The 23,145-nt window shown below is 39.6% G+C and overlaps 1 protein-coding gene across 1 annotated transcript in view; it reads right to left on the minus strand.

The window, feature by feature from the left end:
* Nucleotides 1-9,284: 9,284 nt before the first annotated feature.
* The window catches only part of LOC143172903 (interleukin-6 receptor subunit beta-like), a 29,444-nt gene continuing 15,583 nt past the window's right edge, over nt 9,285-23,145 (minus strand). Inside the window, exons 9-15 of the mRNA XM_076362773.1 lie at nt 21,884-22,042; nt 20,718-20,840; nt 19,975-20,127; nt 18,136-18,279; nt 16,026-16,122; nt 13,282-13,345; nt 9,285-9,776 (exon numbers count right to left, since the gene is read on the minus strand). Of these exons, the coding sequence (XP_076218888.1) occupies nt 9,291-9,776; nt 13,282-13,345; nt 16,026-16,122; nt 18,136-18,279; nt 19,975-20,127; nt 20,718-20,840; nt 21,884-22,042 (1,226 nt within the window). The 3' untranslated portion in view covers nt 9,285-9,290. The remainder of the gene's footprint in view (nt 9,777-13,281; nt 13,346-16,025; nt 16,123-18,135; nt 18,280-19,974; nt 20,128-20,717; nt 20,841-21,883; nt 22,043-23,145) is intronic.

A 23,145-nucleotide genomic window follows, 5' to 3' on the forward strand; every position in this document is an offset into this window, starting at 1 on the left:
GGCCTCTACAAAAGATGTTGACTGGATATTTATGACGTTAATTGTAAGGCGTTATTTGATCTGTCCAAGTTTAATGTGTACCAGCAAGGAGATCCTTTGATCCGTTAAAGATCCTTAGGGCTGTGCTATGTTTGTTCTGCTGCTTAATCTCCAAAGAGGACGGAAAGATGACAGCTGTACGTTTATGGTGTGAGCCTGGGAGAGCTGGAGACTGCTTTATAGTGCCATTTCTCAGATAATGTGGGACACGCAGTAAGTCACTGATACACTCTGTTCTTCACTCTTCTCATTTTATAACAGGACTTAAAATACTTGCTTTGTTCAACTGAAGCGTGGCAATGCTGTATTTATTAGTTTAAAGTATACTTCAGAATCTTTTGATGGAAAAGTGTTAGACCTGGGTCATTGCATTGCACTGAATGCATTAGAAATGGGCATTTACTGTGCTTTTATGGCTACATGAAAGATGGTAGCCAAGTATTGCATAAGTTAATTTGTTCTAATAAATCAGATTCCCTTTCATCATTTTTACCTGGGGTAATTTATAGTTGTAAGGACTGTAGTAATTCAGTAGATGATAATAAAACATAGAAATCCTACTTCTTTTATTTAAGAACTTTCTTTTCTTCTGTTAGATGTGTAACTTTATTCCAAGAGTAGCTCATAACTGCAATTGGAAAGAGTAGCATATCCCTTTTGAAGTGATCATGTTTCATGGCTTTTGTGTCATCCTCTGCCTATAAGATAGGAAATTTTTGCCTTTATGCTCTTGATAGAGAGGGACAAATAGCGATCTATAAAGAGCATAAAGGCAAAAAATACTATTTTAGAGGCTATATCAGCCTTCTAGATCATAGTTCTGAAGAGCTTTATGAAAGCAGGCAGGCATCATTCCTGTCCCCTGTCGACCCCAAGTTTAGAAGAGCATAAAGGGGTAACTGTCCAAGCCTGCTGGTTCCACTGTTGATTCATCTTCTGACTTACAAGCACACGAGATGTAAAATGCCTAACATCAGTGATTAAACATCTCTGGCTGTGATAATATGATTATTTATACCATGTAAAATGTTACTGCTGCTTGGTGCTTAGCTAATTGGAGGCTGTGACAACATTTGGATGGAGGAGGGGTTTGGGGTTTGGGGGCAGGGGGTGAAAATTGCGTATGATTCAGTCTCCCCATTCCTTTTTGTATTATGAAGGTGTGAACTTGTGTACTGTGAACTATGAATTGAGGTAACTTTGAGATGGAGTGGAAGACCAGATGTGTAAATCATGAAGGATTAATGGCTGTACTGGCTGAAGAGGACTGCGTGCATGGAAGTGGGTAGGTTGCAATGTGAGACAGAGGAATGAAAGTAGTTTGCAGTGAGGCACTGCTGTTAGATGGGTACTTAGGCAGGATGCTGATTTTGGGCTTGTACAGAAACTTGGCTTTACCACTGTGATTTGATAACCTTTAACACCAGCTTTCCAGAAAGCTCATGGTCTTCTTGCTTTTGGATCACTGCGCTACTGTTGACAATACACCCTTTCCAGCACAATACTTGGAATCAATAGATGGAAACCTTCCTTTTTTTTAAATACGGTTCTGTGTATCATTTACCAAGACTTTGCAAATTGCAGTCTGGCATTTGCTGTAGCAATACCTTGTTTTGAAAATGTTGCCCTTCATTGCTGCGAACACAGGGTGGTTGTATGTCCTGAGAGAGAAATCTCCAAGAAAGGTTCAAGCCCCTTAAGGCTTGTTGAAGGAATTACAGTAGAGAAACAGAAATATTCAAGCCAGAATCTGTCCTGGAATTTCAAAAAGTACAAGTGTGATAGCTGGTGTAGGAAGAGCATCTTCAAGAAGTTACGCTATGCTGCACTGCAGTATAAAATTCAGTGCTAGAGCACCCCCTCTTGAGCTATCGCAGTAATGTTTCAGATATTGCTTGAAATACTGCATATGTAGACATACAGTGTGCTACAGGCTTTGTTACAATCCTACTACAAAGCACCACTATTTTTAATACCCTACCACTGCTATTTTAGTACCCTAAGGCAGTAGTAATCTGCTAAAATGTACTGGAATGTGATTCCTTATTTACACATTAATAGGAGGTACTCCGTGTAAGGGTTACAGGGCCTTTTTAGTCATATCTGAAATAGCTTCATTTTGACTTTGAGGACATGTCCAGTTCATTACCTGGTGCCTTGGACCAGCACTGAGGCTGATGTATGTTAGAGGTTTGCATTTGATTACATGCAGCTAATTAGCTGATGAAATGTATTTGTTTGAACTGTTCCTTTTTTTTGGGGGGGGAAGTAATTTAAATACTTGGGAGCAGGAAGGTGCTTTTATTTAATCTAAATCAAGAGAAAATGAAGTCAAGTTGAACTCTTGTCCTGGTTTCAGCTGGGATAGAGTTAATTTTCTTCCTAGTAGCTGGTACAGTGCTGGGTTTTGGATTTGGGATGAGAACAATGTTGATAACGCACCGATGTTTCAGTTGTTGCTGAGCAGTGCTTACACCAGCCAAGGACTTTTCAGCTTCCCATGCTCTACCGACTGAGAAGGCTGGAGGTGCACAAGAAGCTGGGAGGGGGCACAGCCAAACTGGCCAAAGGGACATTCCATACCATGGGACGTCATGCTCAGTACATAAACTGGGGAAAGCTGGCCGGGGGGGGGCCGCTGCTTGGGGACTGGCTGGGCACCGGTCGGCGGGTAGTGAGCAATTGTACTGTGCATCACTTGCTTTGTATATTATTATTATTATTATTATTATTATTATTATTATTATTATTATTACTACTACTACATTATTGTTGTTGTTATTATTTTATTTCAATTATTAAACTGTTTTTATCTCAACCCGTGAGTTTTCTCACTTCTACTCTTCCAATTCTCTCCCCCATCCCACCGGGGGGGGAAGGGGGAGTGAGCGAGTGGCTGTGTGGTGCTCAGTTGCCGACTGAGGTTAAACCATGACAACTCTGTAGTCCTTACTCAGTCTATGACTGCAATGAGAGTTTTGCCAGCATAGAAAAGAGATGGGAACTGTAAGGTTGGATTCTGCTGACATGGCATTAGGCAGAGTACAGTGGTGCCAGTATGCAATACTGGGCCTCCCGGGCAGCACAGCTGGTTCCAGGACCAAGACGTATTGGGACTGCTGGAAGGACAGACTATGCAACGTGTAGGGGTATAAGGAAAAATAAACAGTGTATCTTCCATTTTGTTCCTAGCACCTGGAGCTCTGTCAGTCAACTTGTTCTCTGCATCCAAACCTTCCCTTTTGTTCCTTGAAGCTTTCCAATAACCAACCAGTATTAAAAAAACCCATAACAAAACCAAAATACAACTCTCCTTAGAAGATGAAAAAGTAGTATTCTGTTACGCTTGTAACTGGTTCTCCAGTGTTGCTTCTCCATGTACCAGGATCAGCACACCTTTTCATCAGATCTGGAGAGCAGAAACTGAGTCACTTACAGTATTACAAACAAAATAGATTTACTATTTGCCAATAAAGTATTTGATGGACACAGGATTTAAAGTTCACTGCAACCCTGCAACTTCAAATACACAAATATAGAAATAGAGCGGAAAAACCCTGATGCTCAATAAAAATGCGAGAGTAAGAAACATTCTTGCAGCAAATGGCATCAAAGCAATTGTATAATGGGTTTATGAGTACACACACCACCCTTCTTGGAATTACAGACTCCTCAATCATTCCAGTGGAGATATGGCCTATATATGGTGAATTTAAGTATACTGCTGTAGCTTCGCTTTTCTTATTTATGTTTTGCAAAATCCCAAGGGTCTTCTGACCAAGGTTGAATGAACATTGAAATAGGGTGAATAGAATCATGTACCACTGGATTGCGTTTTAACTGGTTTTGGAGCTAGGGCTTTCTCAGCATCCACGAAGTCTTTTATGTTAGTGGAAATACTTTTTTTTTTTCCTAGTGGGATATTTACTAGCAATGTTAATTTTCATTGAGCCAATGTATTCCATGTAAATTTTATCTTAACTTTTCCACAAATGCTCTATAGCATTGGAAGGACATTTGTATGACCTAGCATAGCTGGAGCTAACAAATTAGAACTTCAGTGTGACTATGCACTATTTCTTTTTTAGCTATGAGGTACTAACCCATGTGGTGTTGAGAAGCTACAATACAGTCTGTGCCTAGATAAATAGCTCGTCTATGTATGTTGTGTGGGCATTGGCAATTACAACTGCTTTGACACAGATATGATAATTAAAAATTGCAGAAACACAGGTAGCCTGCTTTCCAGAAGTGAGTACGTAGCACTTGAATACAACACACAGAAGACACAGTGGCCACATTCATTTCAAGATAGGTGTAACCCACCAAAGCCATCCAGTTACTGAACGTGCAGCCACAGGTGTCATACCAAAAGGGAGTTACTGAGCCTTACAGATCCTCATTCTGGTGATACCCAGTAACCATACACCTGAGATGAATGCCAGAATGGTTATTTAATTGCAACTCACAAGAAAGGTGAAAGTTGCTGATAGCTGAGTACTTTGAACCACTACCAGCAAAGTTCAACAGTAGCAGTTACTGTTTGGGAAAGGTCAGAGAATACCTGTAAGAGCTTTTTGGTTCTGCTATCCATTTCTGTACTAGCAATCTATCAAAAACTGGTTGCAGCCCACAATTTTTCAGGTAAAGTAGCATGTCTACTACTCTCCAGCCTGCCTAGACTCCAGTGTCTCCAGTAAAGACCTGAACCCATTTCATCACAAGTTCCCTGGCAGTGCTGGCTGTTGCTGTGCCTACCATTCCTCAGGATTTTCCTTTGTCCTGCCTTTGTCTACCACTTCAACAAATCCAGATTACTTCCTTGGTTAGTTTGTTTCCGTAAAGTTTCTGCCCTGGCCCAGGGAAGGCTTTGTGTGAGGAAGTTAGAGCACAAGTCTTATGAGGAGCGGCTGAGGGAACTGGGGTTGTTTAGCCTGGAGAAAAGGAGGCTGAGGGGAGACCTCATCGCTCTCTACAACTACCTGAAAGGAGGTTGTAGCGAGGTGGGTGTTGGTCTCCTTTCCCAAGTAACAAGTGATAGGACAAGAGGAAACCTCCTCAAGTTGTGCCAGGGGAGGTTTAGATTGGACATGAGGAAAAATTTCTTCACTGAAAAGGTTGTCAAGCATTGGAACAGGCTGCCTAGGGAAGAGGTTGAGTCACCATCCCTGGAGGTATTTAAAACACCTGTAGATGTGGTGCTTAGGGACATGGTTTAGTGGTGGACTTGCCAGTGTTAGGTAAACAGTTGGACTTGATGATCTTAGAGGTCTTTTCCAACCTAAATGATTCTATGATTCTATTCCATGATTCTATGAAGCACTGAAGGGGTCTCTGAGGATGGGCGATGTGAATGACTGTTTCTAGTGCGGCAGGTTGTTTTCAGTTTTATTAAGCAAACTGGTGCTTCCGCTGTAGGAATAAAATAAATATGGGGATAAGATTATTCCCCCTCCCCCCCCCATTGGCATGGAGTGATTTGTCTTAGCAGCAGTCTTCTGTAAACAGTGCTCAGAAGTGACTGATGTAAGCTGTTCAAAGTCGTATTATCCACGTTCATACAGATCCCATCAACGCAGTACCAGGACACAGTTAACATCATTCAGGCAGGAGACACCCAGTGCCATCAAGAGAGAGAGAAAAAGGCAAACCAAGAGCCTGTGACATGGAGTCAAGAGCTCTGAGACAAGTGTCTTCTGTAAGTAGAGGGCTTTAATGAAGTGCTTCATTATTTTACAATTTTTGTAGCAGTAACTGGGGTTGACTCAAATTGACAGGATGCCGCTGTGCTCTCTGCTTCCAGGAGGACTCTGCTCAAGTGTAGATACCATTGTGCCATAAAGGTGGCTTTTAAGGTTGCCAAAGCCCCAAAGGCTTAGTTTTTTAGGGGATTTGTAGCTATTCTGTAGTTATTATTATTCTATTGGGTAGTTAATACAGAATGAAAACAAACTGTGGAATATTGTGGTTGCTGCAATCGCCTGTTCCAGACTGAGTTGCTGTTTATCTTGCCTCTGAAACACTGCAATAATTTTCAGTGCTGCCTAGCTACTGCACTGTAGTCTGACCTTAAGTGGAAAAAAAAAAAAAGTGTAAAAAAACCCCTCCGTGTCCATACTACATTAAAATATGCAAGAAAAAACATCATCTCTGGATACCAGAAGAAATAGGTATGTACTAACTTTGCTTTGTGCATGTTTCTAGAGGTCATATTAGAGACTGAATATTACATTCCTTTCTCTGTAAATATAAAACGCTAAAACACTGTAACCCTGCAGTATAATACCCCATGCTATGAATCATTATGCTTATGTGCCTCCAGGCCTATAGTTAAGTGTCTAAGCTTTTACAATGTCTAAATTCTCACTAATGCTAACAGTGGTCACCTAGAGCTATGTTGACTGGGAAGAGAGAAGAAAAAAAATATTAAAAAATGCCTTGGCTTTTATAGTCCTGAGCCTTCATATTTGCAATTTCACTCCTAACATAACACATACCAAAGCTAGGAATTCTGAAGCTAAGAACATTACTGAAACCACTTGAACAGTACTACAGCACATGAAATGCAATATCTGACACGTTTATTAGTAGAGGTAGGCTTCTGCAGTCATTATACATCTGTACATGCACACACTTTTTTAAACTGCCTGGAGAGGTCAGGCAATTGGACTAGGTGATCATTGTAGGTCCCTTCCAACTGAACTAAAAATCCCCATAAAAGAACCAAACAAAAAAAACCCACAAAAAATTAGTTGCCCCTAATCTGAAGACCTGAGCACTATGTGTCTCCTAGTCCTGTGTCCCTGAGTAGCTACATTATTCCACCAAAGCCTTCTTTTTGGCTGGATGAAACTGTTTAGCAAGTGTACTCTTCTATTTCTCTCCACATAGAAGGTTCTTTCTTCGCTCTCAAAGGATACAGCATGATAGAATGAGTTCTTCATTTATATCTAATCTCCATACCAGGATTTTTCATGTATCTCTCATTCTCCCAAATGTACAGTTTACAGCCATTATACAAATATTGAGTGTGGTATTGCTCTAATGAGATCAATTAAGAATTACATATACTGTGAGCTTTATAACTGAAAGTGGAATACATCCATCCCTTCTATTTGAGGCAAATAGAATAGGCAAAGTCCATGTGTACTTCTAGGGAAATTTTCCTGGCCTGATAAATGGATTTTCTTTAGCAAGATGTCAGGCAGTGGCTAATATCATGGAGGCAATACTCACCGGGTCAAAAGCCCAAACTGTCTTTTGAGTTTCATGTATGAAGGCTGCTTCATATACTGAAACTGCTCACAAGCCATTGGTTTGATTCTACTTATTTACTTTATACTTTATGCATAACATAATAATATGTACTGGTTTGGTATGTGCAGAGTAAGAAAAAATTAATTCAATGTTTACAGTGATAAGTGAGTTATTGAAGGTACCAACTGCACCAGGAAAATAAGTCGCTCTGACCAGAAATGAAAGAAATATTATAGGTAAGGAGCATGGATATTTCTTATATTTGGGAAACGGACAAATTAGGCTGTGTTCACATGACTACTTGATAATGATTGTATATCATTTGAGGACTTTATTTCCATAACAGCTTTTCATTTCAGCCCCTCTACTAGACACCGCAAGTAGCAACAGCTCTGCTAATAGCAGGATCATTTGTGTTCTCCTAAATTCAAATCAGGCAAAGTCACCTGACTGAAGTTAAAAAAATGAAGAAAGAGATTTAAAAGACTGCTCAAACCTCTGAGGTGATCTGAGGAGTGCTCCTGTTACCCCTTCTTTCAATGAGCAGAGGTAACAAGGGTGAGTGGCAACAGGTATGTTGCTTTGTGGCAAAACAATGCATTTTCAATGCTAAGAAAAAACAGTGTAAAACCCACAGTGAAATATAGGTTGGTTCCTGCCAGTCCTAACAGACATGGAGAGATATAAATAAAGAGAGAGTGAATATAAATAAGGAAAGTTAATAAAACAGGTTTTGTTATGGGGCCTCACTAAATCAGTCAAGTGGGGGATATGCAATTTCATTGAGCTTTTTGTAAGCGTGGCTATTCTATAACTCATACTGCCTAATATGCATGGAAATATTTGTGTGAATGTGAATTGTCCTTCACTTTTAATGAGAGAATTTTAAAAGATGTCCATCTAAGAAGCCTCTGATGTTTATGGTACAGTTTATCAATTTCTCTCTCAACAAAATAATTTTAATAAAATGCTCCATAAACTAGAGATGACAACAATAAACTGGATCTTCTACAATAACTGCAAACCATTAATGCCTACAGAGTTCATAGGTGAGAAGCTGTTGTAAGCTGGAAAACCAGTTCAGACTTCTTGCACCATGGAAATAAGTGATGGAGTCACATAGAGAGCATATTAAGGAAGAGCCTTTTATCCCCTATATTCCAATGACTCCTCCTCTATGCAAGCTTTGGAGGGGTGACTAACTGAACTATCTACTCAGCTCTTGGAAGTCTGTTCAACAGATATCGTCATTGCATGCAGTAATGACGCATGAAATCGTATCTGCAACTACATCTTAGAACAGAACATGAATGGATTTCTATGTCTGTGTAGATAAATGTAAGAAGAAATAGCCTTAATATAATGCAACTAAGAACTCCAATACTAATAATGATACTTATTATTATCTTCATTTAAACAGCACTATTCATCTATAATGAATAAAGGTGTAAAGATCTAAGATGTAAAGCACTGTTAAGTGGAAAAGCACAATTTTCTATTCCTAAATTCAAGGCTTTTCACTCTTTTGTTTGGTCAGTGTTGACCAACTGGAGAGCTTCTCTGGAGTGGTAGATGCTTTTGCTCTAATTTTTATTGAAGAACTTACCAGATCTGAAAATCAGGTCTTAAACTGGTCGCAGTGATTAGAGAACTCTCCTGATGACTAGAAAAACATTTTTCTTAGAGCGGAAGCTTTGAAATGGCTTCCTGAGTGCCCTGGGACTAAGCACCTAGCAAGATGTACCTTACTGGAAGGTTTTTCATACAGTTCCCTGAAAGTTTTGCCTGTGTGAAGACAGTAGGACTTTCCACAGAATGACTGTGGTGAAATAGCTAATCTAATTATATAATCAGTCTATTTCACCAAGGAAGCTTATTGAAGTAGAGACTAACTATTGTCACAAGCTCACTGTCCTATATGGTCCTAATGGCTCCATTCAAGCATCAGAGGTTTTGGAACTTGATTTTATGGTATGGAAAATTATGAAGATGCTTCAGTTCAAATTGACTTGTCCCATCAAGGTTGGTCCAGATGGCAAAAATACTACCTGGCTTTGTTTGAGGTAGTCTTGGGGAGCAAACAAAACCTTATGCTCAGTTTGTGCTGGCTTACTGCTTAATTCCATTTCCAGATGAGGATGAGTAGCTCTTGCAGGCAGCTTCATCATCAGACTCATCAGGGCTTTCTGGCTGAACTCCATGCTGGTGTAGTCACTCAAGAGTGGTACTGTAATGGAAATGATTCCTTCTTCTTCACTTGTAACTGCTTCTTCAGGGATTTCTTCATGCCTTAGGCTTATGTCTATGTTATTGCTAGGTTCTTCTGACTGGCAAGTGTCACACTTGCGGTCTTCTCCACCATCTGTAAAGAGGTCTATCTTCAAAGGAGCCTTTGACTCATGCTCTATGACGTAAAGGCTAGTGGTATCATTGTCTGACAGGGCCTGAAGCAGTGACCTTGAAACAGGTTTCCAATTAGTCTGCAAGACAAAACAAGGAGAAAGAATAATTTTAGTATCATACTTCTGCGAAGTGCAATTGGCAATTTACTGAAATAAGTAACAAAAGAATAAAGCTAGGAGACAGGCAGCCTGATCCTGCCTATATAATGTGCTAACTAATCCATTTTATCTCATCTTCACTGGTTTTAGAAATATAAATGAAAATATTTATTTCCCTAATTCAGAGGACCATCTTCTCCTCCCCCATAGTATTTAGCAAAGTTTTTCTTGCTTTTATGTGTGCTTGGGACAAAATGTAGTGGTGATAAAATGTAGGCTTCACAACGTGGTGTTCTGAGACCCACAGCTTTCAAAAAGTTTAACATGTATTACTATAAAAAGGCAGCAGCTTGAATTGAACAGCAGCCAAACAAGCTTTAGCTATCAGCTGCTGCAAGCAGTTTGTTATTCAACTTAATGCCATGTTGTGATCTAAGTATACCTTGGGTTATAATTTTTTGCAAATTCTGGATGATTAAATGGAGACAGTTTGTTACACCAAGCATCCTTCTTTTCCACTTAGATTGTTCTGCTGGGTTTGCCCACTTTTGCCATAATATCTTTTTAATTATGGCCAGGCTGGTATGTTCTCTGGTATAACTATTAGATTTTTTTTTTTCCTTTTTTTTCCCCCTCCTCAGTTGCTCTAAGTTTGTTTAAACTGTTATGGTTCTTTTGCAAGAAATAAATGTGTGTATTGTTTTTCATTTTCATTCTTCTTACAATTTGTGTTCTGACTTGGAAATGAGTATGCTGCTCTTTGAAATCTCAGCAATCCCGCATAAAATATCTCTATTTTTCTCTTGTAATGGGATAAGTAGACACATCTGCATGGTCAGCTTTTGCCTTGTTTTGAATAGAGACCTGTGTGATATGTACCTCCATTATCGTATTTACTATGAACAGCAGCCAGAACTCTACACCTACCAAATCTAAAATAAGGTCTGTGTGAGCTTCTGTCTGAAAGAGGCACTAATAGGTTAAGAAGAAGCAGCATCTTTGAAGAATCGTGTCTAAATGTGAAGAACAGGACACTGATGGGGTGGCTGGCCGGCCATGTTAGTGTCCATAGTTCATTTTCCTGGCCTCTGTGTGCTGACTGAATTGAGAGTGTCTCCAGTTCCTCCTGCTGCTCTGTACCATAGGATGTATCATTGCCTTAGTCTGCAATAAAGAATGCTCTGTCTGAATTTAAAATACAAATTCTCTTGCTACCTATCTGGACTATAGATGTGTTTCTGTCAAGAGTTGCTACATTGCTCAACTAACTTGATGGGGTTCAGCCTCAAAACAACCTACAAATAGAATGAATATACAGAATATAGTAAGATTAAATCCTTGCCTCCATTTTACGGTGCTCATTTGGGGAATACCTTTCTCCACATTTCATGAACTGTTCATAATATCAGATTACTTCTAGGCAATATATCTGGTAACTGCTTTATTGTACTGTCTCCTCACATAGAGCTTTTTCTGCTTTCTCCAAAACCCTTATCCGATATCTGTTATTTCTGTTTTTGCCATGTTATCAACATTAAAGTATTTCTTTACCAGACTTGGCTAATACAGGCTTCATTTCCTTTTATAGTTGCTTCACCTCTGCAGGAACAGTTAAATGCATTTTAAATAGGTATATTTTGCTTTTAAAGTATTTATGTCAAAGTGGCACTCTGGTTCATAAAACCTGTTTGTCCTTACTATAACATGCAGCCTCAATGTATTTCACCTCCACTTCTTCACAATGGCAAATTACTCTTTGAATCTATTAGGTTATTTTGGCTGATAGTTCTTACTCCTTTCTTGCTGAACTTCTGTCCTGCAACTCAACTCCACCTAAGCTGCTTATTACATCGAAACAGCTTCAGGTCTTGTGCTTTCTTTAAGGTGGAAATTCCCCGAATGTGGAATATGCTAGATTCTTTTTTTGCCTTTGAGAAGTCTCACTTCAAACAAGTATTGAATCTGCAGATCTCCCACTTTCAAAATGCGTGGTAGAGAAGAAGCAAGAGGATTAGGTGGAGTTATTTTTACTGGAGTGGTCAGTGAGGGACATCTGAATCCCCGCACCAGTTGCCTGGTGCTCATAAGCAGATAAATTTCTTTAACTGAACAAAACAGTGAAACTGCAATCTTCTAACAGCATCACTTTTGAAACTCTGACTTTGTACAGCTGTACATTTGTACACCTGGTCCTCCTTTGTTCAGCATTATCTAGCTTTGGCAAAATGACTATCTGATACTACCTCTGAGCTCACCACTTCTTTATCTACATTTACGTGGAAGAAAGGAAGAAAGCAAGCAAGGAAGTCCTGATCTGGAATATGAAAGGTCATACTTGCTCTGTTGAAGGAAGCAATGCTGATGTTCAGCAAAACCTTTGATTACCAGCAGCCTGTCAGGGTCTTCTGAAATTTCATTGCTGATGATTTGATTCTGTGTCCTAGATTTGGACAGTGTCTGGCTTGTAGATACCTTCCAGCTTCTGCCTGATCTTTGACTAAATATGTAGAAGTCTGCTTTGTTAAAGCTCACAAGTTGGCTTGAGAAACTAGATTTACGAGTGCCAAATTAAGTTCAGGTCTGCCAGAAAAATCAGAGAGATTTAAAAATGAAAGCAGTACAAGTTCCTGCTCCAAAAACGTAATGGTAGGCAGTCTGAGACTTAGCAGATAAACTGAGGTGTCTTAGAGGAAGGACTTTTAGTATCAGGTGTCAGCAAAACTGGAGCAGAAACTTGTTTAAAAGGGGGGAGGTAAGGAGAGGAAGATGCAAATAAGTCCACTAATAGGCAAAAGTGAATAACATGGTCTCCAGCAGCCTCCTTCTAACAGCTGATTTCCAGGTGCTTCTTCAGTCCTGAAATTCAGGTATCCTTACCAAAGCATCTGCGAAAGCCGGGGACAAGATTTGAACATGCTGCTGAACCTTGGTGCCTGTTGACTAGTAGGTGCTCCTCAGCCAGCCACCAGCTGACCAGCCAGAGCCCCTGGGTTGCTCTGGAGGCGGGTAGAGACTGCGGGATGAGGAGCGGACTTCAGAAAACACCGTGTACATGGCCTCCGTCATGAGACTTCTGTGGAATTAGGCCACGATGTGCTACTTTGTATTTTGAGTAACTTGTACTTAATAATCAGTTCCAGCTGGTGAAAACTGACTGGATATAAAGACCGAATTTCTCTCTTTAGACTCCATCTCCCCCCATTGAACTTTGCTTTGTTCTTTTAACAACCATACCTTTAAATATGCTCTACAATGTTCTCAAAAAACTCCAAGAACCTTTATTAAATTAAAAAGTGTATACAGCCTCTGCCTAAACAACAACTCTCCCCCATCCTATATTTCTAATATTACCCTAGCTTCCCAACTGTTGATATTAGACATTTACTAGGGTGAAGTGTGAAAAGACTAATAACTAGCATTACTGATTAATCAGTAGGAAAGATCTCCCTTGTGTATTTTCGCACACCATCAGAAGAGTACTTGCCGTATCTTGGAGAGCACTGCTGTTTCTTGGACTTGGTACACTGGGCCAGCATGATATTTTCAGCCTGTAAAGAAATATTCTAAATTTATTGTCAGATTAAATGACTGACATTTCCTATGCATTTAAATTAACTATCATTTATACATAACATTTTATTGGTATTTTCATGACCATCAAAACAAGATGTTCTACAATGACTATTAAGCATAATGCCAATTAAAAACTGATGACCAAGCTTGGTAGTCCACACTGAAATGCTGAGTTAGTGACTTTTAACATCTTTGTTTAAGGACAAAGGAGCTGTGACAGGAGCTGGTAATGTGGTCTCTTTCTATATGTTCAATCATTATATATTCCTAATGTGCTATAATTTCCACAAAACCTCCATCTTCCCTGAGAACTCTTGGACATGTAGGAGGAAGTTTGTTTTAGTAAGTATTTGCTCCTGGGTTTCTACTTAGAATTTTACTTTCCCCCAAACAAAGGGCAAGCTACTGCTGTTTATAGCTTCTCTGCAATGACACCGGTGGCCTGGAAGAGGCTTTTCCTGGAGCCCGCAGACCAGAACAGAGGGAACAACATGTCTCCTGCTCTTTCCTGATTGATTTGAGTTTGGCTCTTTCTGGGAGTTATTACATACAGTATCTCCCTGTTTAACCTGACACAAACCTAAACACACCTTTACTAAAAACTCACACCAGCTGCTTCTGCTGTAGAGGAAGGGGCTTGTAAGGTCAAGCTGAGTTTGCCAATCGGGCTGTTCAAATGGGTTTCAGCTGGCCGCTTGTCCATAGACATCTCATCAGAGCCCTTTTTTTCAAGCTTCTTCCTTGCACCCAGGGGCTCAGAAACAACAAAACTGGCTACAAGCTGCTGTGCTCTTCAGCCTCTCTGGGCCACCTCCACCATGGGTACCACCTCAGGCATTGTCCTCCATGGCACTTCCCAAGAGGACAGGCTGTAATGGTGGCCTGCTCATCACTCCTGCCACCCTGGGATGCTGGTGCTGGCCCCAGGCTGGCAGGGGTCAGCTGTGACTTCCCTGCAGAGGGGCAGCAGTGGGGTGGGATGGGAATTTCAAAAGGAGTTTCTGCTGAGCTGACTGATCCCATTGGCATCAGTCACCCCTGACTGCTCATCACTTGCTCCTGTGGGAGCGGAGGGAGACTGTCTCAGCGTTTTTGAGCTGATCACCTCCCTGTCAGCAGTGGCTCTCAGAGCACCCCCCTGTGAGCTTTGGGCAATGACTCACCTCCATAGGAAAAAAAGTCAGCACAGCTGTGAGAGACTATGGGAGGTTATGTAGCCCATCACTCTGCCTTAGTTTTGGCTTCAGTGTTGTCTCATTTTCAAATCAAATCTAGACTTCATTAGCTGTAAGGTACTTTGTCTCTGTTTAGGCTATGGTTTGAGGTAAAGCCTGAGGCTGTAGAGTTACCAAATCTCCTTGCTGATCCTATGAAGATGAGTGTTTGGCTGGCTGGTGAGTCCTTTTTTAGAAATCAAGCAAGCAATTGAGATGAGGGGATCCTTGGGATCCTTCATCTCAGTTCCAGGTGTTCAATACAACTACGTATTTAATTGCTATTTTGTAGTGCTACACTAGGCTTCTGTGTGCTGTTTTTTTAGTTTTCAAAAAATTCTTTCCTAATGGGCTAAGACAATGAAGTATGATCTTATGTTTAACACAATGAAGTTTGCTCAAGGTCAAAACTTCTGTGTAGGTCTCAGAAATTCTTGTCAAAAAGGCTGGATCAGATATAGAGCAACTTAAAGTAAAATCTGAAAAGGAAAATGCACAGGAGACTTAATGTGGAGTGCGGTCTGTTTCCCAACGGCAAGGGTAGGAGTTTAGCCTGATGCATAAGCTAAAGTGAGCTACATCATGCCGTACAGCTTTCAAGCCACAGGTTGTACCATCTGTCTGTTCTGTCCTTTAGCAGCTGTGCTTTCAATTTCTGAGGCTGGTGCTTTATAAAAAGGAGAAAAAGTGAGGGTAGTGTTCTAGGACATCAAAATAGTAATATGATTTGTTGTATGCAACTAGGTTTATCAGAAAATGACTATTAGAACCCATTACTATGCATCCATTTTTTCTTTTAGTGGTAGTGTATGCCCCTAATATTGTACTTCAGATTAATTTGAGGGGGGTGTACTTTATTACTGCAGAGAACAATTTCTTCTGAAATAAGAGGACCTTATCCATATCTTACAGGCACCCTCGTTATTCTCTCTTCTTCCTACTCATCCATCCATTACTCCTTCTCATTATGTGCTTATGTGCATAATTTATACAGTTAACATCCAAATGTGCTTGCAGGAAACTTAGATGGCAACATCAATTTGTGTATGCTGCTGGAATTTATTTTTGTGTTTCAATAGAAGAGGCATGATTATCAGTAAGGAATGAAAGAACAAAATAATCAAACGCATGCTTTTTCCATATATATAACCTATTTTCCACTGTGAGAAATGGTCCTAGCTCTTTTCAAGGGTGTTTGAGACAGGAGGTAGTCAGATAACTGTATCAAAAGCGAAAGATTATAGATTTTTGACAAACTATTTTAATCAGCTTATAGTAGTTTTTAATTGCTCTCACTGTGTAAATGAGTGGGGTGGCTTTTGTGTTGTGTGCTTTCTGAGTTGCATTGCTTTTAATGACAAAAAAGGCCCAGTGCTATGAAATGTGGGGTTAAGCAAAACAGAAGTGCTGCTAACAGCTTCGGCCAATATTCCCTTCTTACCTTTTAAGCACCAGAGAACAAGCGAGAGGTGCAAAAACCAGAATGAACATCATGCTGAAGCACAGGACAGTCACAAAACCTTCAAATTCTCCTTTATCTGATGGGAAATTGAAAGACTGAATCAGACTTATGGTATCAAGTACAGAAAGGCTATATTGCCTCCGCAAGAGAAATATTTCAAACAGCAGTCAAGTTGAACTTTACAAATGTTCTGGGATTCCTGTTAGTGAAATCTAGTTAAAACAAGACCTGGGATTTCTGGGGGTCTGAGACTTTCAAGTTTGTATTTTTAAGATATCTAGATATATGTGCTGAATTCTTAAATCCACGCTCCCAAGATAAACACTTTATAATAAAAGAAGTATTCCTACTCCCCATGCTATTATGTGAGCTCTAGCTTGTTTAATGGTCAGGACCCTGATGCAGGTCTGAATTCATAAGAAACTATTTGAGTGAAAAGTGGCTTTTAATCTGTTTCAGGTTTTACTGGTAGGGTTGTTTTTGGTGAGATCCCACCTGGTCCTGATAACAATAATATGGTTTGTGTATTTGGTAGGTGCCATGCTTCACCTGTTAGGAGCATTAAGACAATTTTATCTGCAGTCAGCCATTTGTCAACCCTTGCTGCAAACCAAAAAATAGCACCAGGAAAGTGTGGTCAGTACATGATTGTGCTGCTGATACTGACAAACCACATTTGCAAAAAGACCACTTGCTTTTTCTTTTCCTATCCACCCACCAACACAAATTTCTTTTTTTAAAATCAGCTACTTAATTTTGCTTAAAAAGGTATTTGAAGAGCTGCAAATTGCTTTGTTGCTGAAAAAGGCTTTTATGACAAAGAAACCTGAGGTTTTTCTAATGGATTAAGTAACCTGTGAAATATTGGGGAGGGGGGAAATAGTAAATGTAATGTTTAAATTCAATGTAATTATTAACTTTTTTAAATGTTGCATTAAATTAACTCTGCATTTTTTTATATTTTCCTGAAAAACTGAATCCTATCCAAACATACGTTCAGTAGGTTGCATGGAATAAAATCTTGCAGAAAAGCTCCAGTGGAGAAGTGGAGATACTTCTATTTCTTGTGGTGACAGGAGAAAGGATTTGGGGGGGGGGGGGAGAAGGGGAGGAAACCCTGTTGATTTCAAGGAAGATTTTTAATTTCTTTCCTTTTTCTTTCTGCTTCACACTTTTGACTATTCATTTGTTTGTATTAAATGAAGGAGGTATAAACACAAAAAAGCTGTAGTGGGGAGAAGCCATTTGCATACTTCTGTCTCTGAATTTCACAGGTTACTTTTCCTGTGGCTGATACCATCTTAGCCTGTTCTTGTCTTTTTTTTATTTAGAAAGCTTCAGTTGAGTGAAGCTGTGGTCAAACCAAAAAAGGGTCTACTGCAGTATTAGATTTAGTTTAACTGATAAGGTGTTAAAAATGTTTGAGAGACCATGTTTAGCTAACCCTATATAATTACAGTATATGAAACTTTATAAGCACAACTGTATTGCTCTTCTTAGCCTATCCAGGCACCTTTGAAAAAAGCAAATTTTTGCCAGCAAACTGTAGGACCTGTTACGTAAAATGTACTTAAATTATTAGAAAACAAAAGATACTTTGATTAGCTGTCACCCACAATAGAGACTTTTTTTTTTTTACAGTTAATGGCTCAAGGGTCTAACTGGAAACCAGTTTTACATGATTGCGCAGGATTTTGCCAAGAGCAAAGACTACCAAACTTAACTAGTCACAGGCAGAATATTTGAACTGCTGAAATCTGTGACAGAAATAGGCAATAAATAAAGATATGTGCATATAGCTAGCATAAAAAGGTCAGAAAGTGTTTCAGAGATGAGGAACCATAGCTGATTCTTCCCTGCATGCTACGAAATGAAATACAGGCAGAGTTGTTCTGTGATGCATAGTTTACCTCTGACAAAGGAACAGTTTTGTGTGTTTGCTATCAGTAACTAAGGATTGAATAATAGATCTTGTGCATGAGCACTTTGTTACTCTTTGAAAAGCAGGAAAGGGTAGAGAATGCCATATATAGTGCATAAAACAAGGATTGATGCTGGGTAATGCAGATGCATAGAGCTTCCACAGTACCATATTTTGGAGTGCTGAAAGGTTGTGAAAGAGTTGGAGGTCCTTCGCCGGCATTAGTGAATCCTGAAATCTGCACACGGTAGATGGTTTTTGCCTTCAGTCCAGTAAGACGGTAACTTGTGGTAGAAGAATTGAGAGTAACAGCTGAAACGCAAGTGGGGTTGGGGAAGGAGATGATTAGATGAACTCTGATGGCTGAGACTGTATCAGTGTAGCTGACTGGGGAAAAGGCAAAATTTCTGTGCCCTAATCCACACCTGGAAGAAGCCACACTGTGCAGATTTTCTTTGGATGGGTACAAGATTTCTCCAAAATACTTATGTACATTTTAAATCCAGAGGTAAAAAGCATGACCTTTTAACACACCAAGGATGTTTAGGTGGTGAGTGCAGAAGGCTGTGTATACTGCATGACAGGAAAATACACCTAGCACGCTGAACAGTGGTTTTCATGTTAGCTGTAACAGTTGACATAAGAACTAGACCCTGTCACATGCTTTACCCTCACTACTGTAGTCAGTAGTTCTTCACCTCGATTAATACCAGTGCTACTACTCAGCACTCAGTACAGAAAAAGGACTGTGCATTCTGCTTTACCTACTTTGCAGGGCTTTCAGCTCAACCTTTCTTTTCTGATGGTGCAGTAACTTTTTCCCTGGCCAGAATAATGCAACCAACAATGCTGTAGTATGCCTTTAACAAGACAGAAATTACTTTTCAAGTTTGCCACTGTGAATTTAAGATCTTCATAGAAGTGGAAAAGGTGCTGTAGCCTATAGGCTTCCTTCCCCCAAATTCTCCAATAAAATTATTCTTCCTGTCTGGAAAACATGGCAATCGGGTGTCGTGTCACTGTTGTATTGACTGATTAGGGCAGAGAAAAAAAAATAAAAATCATGTTCAGTCCTGGACACTCCCCTTCTGTATCCTCTTGCACTTTCTGACAGGTCCTTGGGGTGGAATAGAGCCCCCTGAAGACGGTGCCAAACCTCCCACTAACGCTGCGTACTTGAAGCTTTTGTTACTTTTTATGGTCCTGTAAAGGCATAGGCCAACATGAATTATAGAACCCTTGCTATTCTCCTTTGTCGGCTCTTAGGGGCTATTTGTCTTCCATAATAGGTCTTTAATTTTATTTGAAAGTCAGTATGTGCAAAGTTAATGTATTATTATTTATGGCAAGAAGACTTTCCACTGGAGACCAGAAGAAAAACATTTATCTGAAGAAGTGTGGGGATTTTTTTTCAAAAGTCAAGTGGTTTGAGCTCACAACTATTCATTTATTTCAGTGTGTAGAAGTTTCATCCTTTGTAGTTAAACACAAAAGCTATCAATTTAAGCAAATTTTTCTAAAAATGAAATTAATAATAGTGTCTTTGAAAACATGTGAGAAATACAAACTGTGTTCACTGCTAATTGAGTTCAAAAAAGAAACATATAATTTCTTAAGTCCTATAGAAAGGTTCAGAGTCAAGTTTGGCTGAGTTGTAATGAAACATAAAAGTATTGTGACTAAAATCTTAATACCTCAGAAATACTGAGAGCATACCTCTTCCTTTCAGTGTTACTAGAGAATTCTGCAGTAGTCTCAGAATTGTAAGTTTTAAGGAAGTATTTTTTTATCAATATTTAATTTGAGATGATATCTAAAAAATTCTAGGTATTCATAGGACCATCTAGAGCATTAAAACTCTAACCAGGAGCTGACCTTTGAGAGTGCTCAATTCCCACAGAAATCTCAGTAACTCAGTAGTGTGCTGCAACAGCACTTAATGGTCTGTACGAAGCTTTTCTGTCGTGGCTCTGCGCTGCTGCTTTGTTCTGAGCAACGGTGACTTACCCAGAGACCTTTTCCTTGATGAATCTGTGAAGCTGATCCTGTATCCCTGGAGAAAGCCCAGGCAGTCTTCGGCAGCTATTTCGGTCCACTTCACAAGTGCAGAATGCTTTGTGATATTCAGAATTGTTACATTAGCGGGACCTGCCCTAGGAACTTAAAAATCAGATAATAATTTAAAAGTTCTGCATCAATACTTGTGCAATAGACATACAAGACTGAAACCTAGCTATTTCCTAGAGAGCTCCTTGCCTGATTCTAGTTGTCATAAATATAACATAAAGGGAGGAAGAGAAAGGCAAAATCCCATAGAGTAAAAAAACCTCATCTTAAGCAATACCAAAGTAGGTAGAAATTGTGACTGTTTCATTACAAACACTTTTACTCCAATACCCACAGCCGCATTCATTTCAACTTGCAATATAAGACGCTACTGAATTGGGATTGGAAAATCTGACTTTGGCCACTGTTAAATTTGAGCTACATGGAGTAGTAACTCCGAGACCCTCTTTCTGTTATTTTGGTAATGTCATGTGTAATAATAATATTTCTGTGGACCTGTCAGTAAGGAACAACATTCAGGTCATTCACTGCTAGTGCATAACTGCTAGGACCAAAGGCAATGCTAACTGCAGAATGCTGTTAAGTCACCTGGAAAAGAAACTTTGTGTAGGATTTCTGTTATTGCTGCAGATAGGAAATGAGAAGAAATATAAGGGATGAGGTTATATAAAGGGGAGGAATACCTCCTTCAACTGAGTAAAAGTGGGTCACTCCAAAAGTCTTTTCATGTCTTGTGAAACTTTCACACTGACACACATCAGATGCATGTACCATTATTTTGTACGACTTATATGGCTGAAAATTTTCTGGAAAACAAATAAAGGTACAAAAGGGTTTACTGAAGAGTTATAAATGATAAAGAAGGGGAGGAGAGACAACAACTGTATAGCTTTTCTGTATAGTCCTTACTTTCTGAGACTCAAAGCATAGTATAAGTTTACAGTGCTTTACACTGAGTAAAAAATATGTGCATCCTTCTTCATTGTCTCTAGACGCTTAATACAAACTATTTCAAAAGCAGAACAAGACAAAACATGGGTTTACTTTTAAAAGATGCCAGATCTGCTTACAGTCTGCCTCTGGAAGGCTTGAGCTGCTGAAGGAGAAGTAGGGAACTAAAATGGCTGTAGATATCCTAGTTCAAGGACAGATATTGCCCCCTCAGCTAGCATATTTAAAAACAAGCAAAACGACTCGATGGAATATGGCAGTGCAGATGTTGCAGAAGGACCAGGGAAAACAGTGCATTCATTTATAGAACTCTGAAGCTAAATGTTCTCTACTGTACGTAAAAGCCAGTCCTGAATGGCCTTTGCAAGAGTCACCTACATGATTTTAATCAAGATTTTCGGTGACTATCCCATAGTGATCCCTGGCTGCAGCTCATCATGCCTAGCTTGGTAAGCAGAATACTGGAGTTGAGAACTTAGCCTTTGACAAGGACAGCCATTGGGATAAGAAAAATAATCTAAGGAAGACTGTAACAGAGCAGTTTATATTTAAAGTTAAGTTTACCCAGGGACAAGAGAACTTTTTTTTTTTTAAATCCAGTAGTGTATAGGTCTGCCTGGAATGTGGGCAAGGAGAGACATCATACCAGCAACAGCAGCTTAGCTGCATTTCTTGCCCAACTGTGACCAGAAGAATCCTACTGAAAACTCTGCTTTTTATCTGCCTTAATGTTGCTAAAAATTAGATGATGTCTCAACACTGGACAAAGATAAGAGTTGCACTTATCTGGATCTTCAGTTTGCTCTTAAAAACACGATGAAAATCCTACCCTCCCCAACCAAAAATAACCAATGAATGAAATGGTGCCTCCATAAGTAGATGCAGTGCTTGCTGTTACCTAGTGTGAAATTTCCAGTAGCCGTATTTACTATTTTCATGCGCATATCCTCTTTACTAGTGCCCCAGTCAACCACAAAACATTTTGGATTGTATTCTGGAGTCCAGGTGACAACTGCATTAGTTCCCAGGTGTTTGACATGGATTTGGCCAGGCAAGTCTGTGAACAAATATACCATTAGAGATCAATAAACAGGAAAGCAGTTTTCTCCCCTCTTGCTTGCTTTCTCTCTTTTGCTCTTTTTCGAAGATTATTCATTAACTAGTTATCATTGCAGATGACCAGTATATAGTAAGGTTTACACTAGTATGTCAATAAAGGAAACTTAGCATCTAGTGCTTTGCAGTGGTCTCTAGGAGCTCCAGTGTTAATTGCTGTTCATGACCTTTAATTTCCCACAACTGGAAAAGGGGAAATGGCTGTTCCAAGCCTCAGGAAGAGGAAGCCTGATGTTGCTAAATAACCTCCTGTGAGCCGCTGTTAACTGCTATACATAGAGCAACTGTGAGATAGTTCTTACCTGGGGGAGGAGGAGAATGGACTAATTATGGATTATAGCTATATAGTTTCATATTTCATATACTTAGCATTTTCTTCAAGGATCTTAAACATTTTGACATTTTTAAAGACAGATTATCAAACTAGGAAAGACCTTCTGACTGAAACTAAGGGGGGAGAAGAGCAACCTGTCATTTTGGGGTAAGAAGTGGATCTTGTGGCAGACAGACAAAATGCTCCATTTTATCTCCTGTCTGAAAACCAATATAATAAAGTCAAATTAAAGAAAATGGCTGTACTAGCTGAGGAAACATTGTGCATGCTGAGAAGGAATTTATCTTGGGAACACACTTAACACAAGTATCTTCCCAGTAATTCACGATAGATACACAGAACCTGCATAGAAGTACAACCAAATCTGAAACAGGTGTCTGGAGAGAACCATGAAGAAAAGGCTGAGAGGTTCAGTAAACAAGTAGCTGTCAGTCAAATGATGGCTTGAGGTGGTAGTGTATATTTCATCAGAAGAGAGCTAAAGCAGTCAAATGTAAGGGCAAAACCAAACTGTTAAGTCCTTGCAGGGCAAAGGAGAACAGAACGAGGGGAGTGTGTTAGAAAATCCTGGAGAACCAATCAGTTGCAGCTGTCTGGAGGTCAACAGGGTACTTGCACACTTGTTTACTTGTGCATGCTACAGCTTAATTAAAAAAAAAAAAATCTTACTAATAGTTAACTATTTGTTAAATAGTTTTATTGTTTAAATG

Source organism: Aptenodytes patagonicus, chromosome Z (assembly GCF_965638725.1).
Source record: "Aptenodytes patagonicus chromosome Z, bAptPat1.pri.cur, whole genome shotgun sequence".
NCBI classification, from domain to species: Eukaryota; Metazoa; Chordata; class Aves; order Sphenisciformes; family Spheniscidae; genus Aptenodytes; species Aptenodytes patagonicus.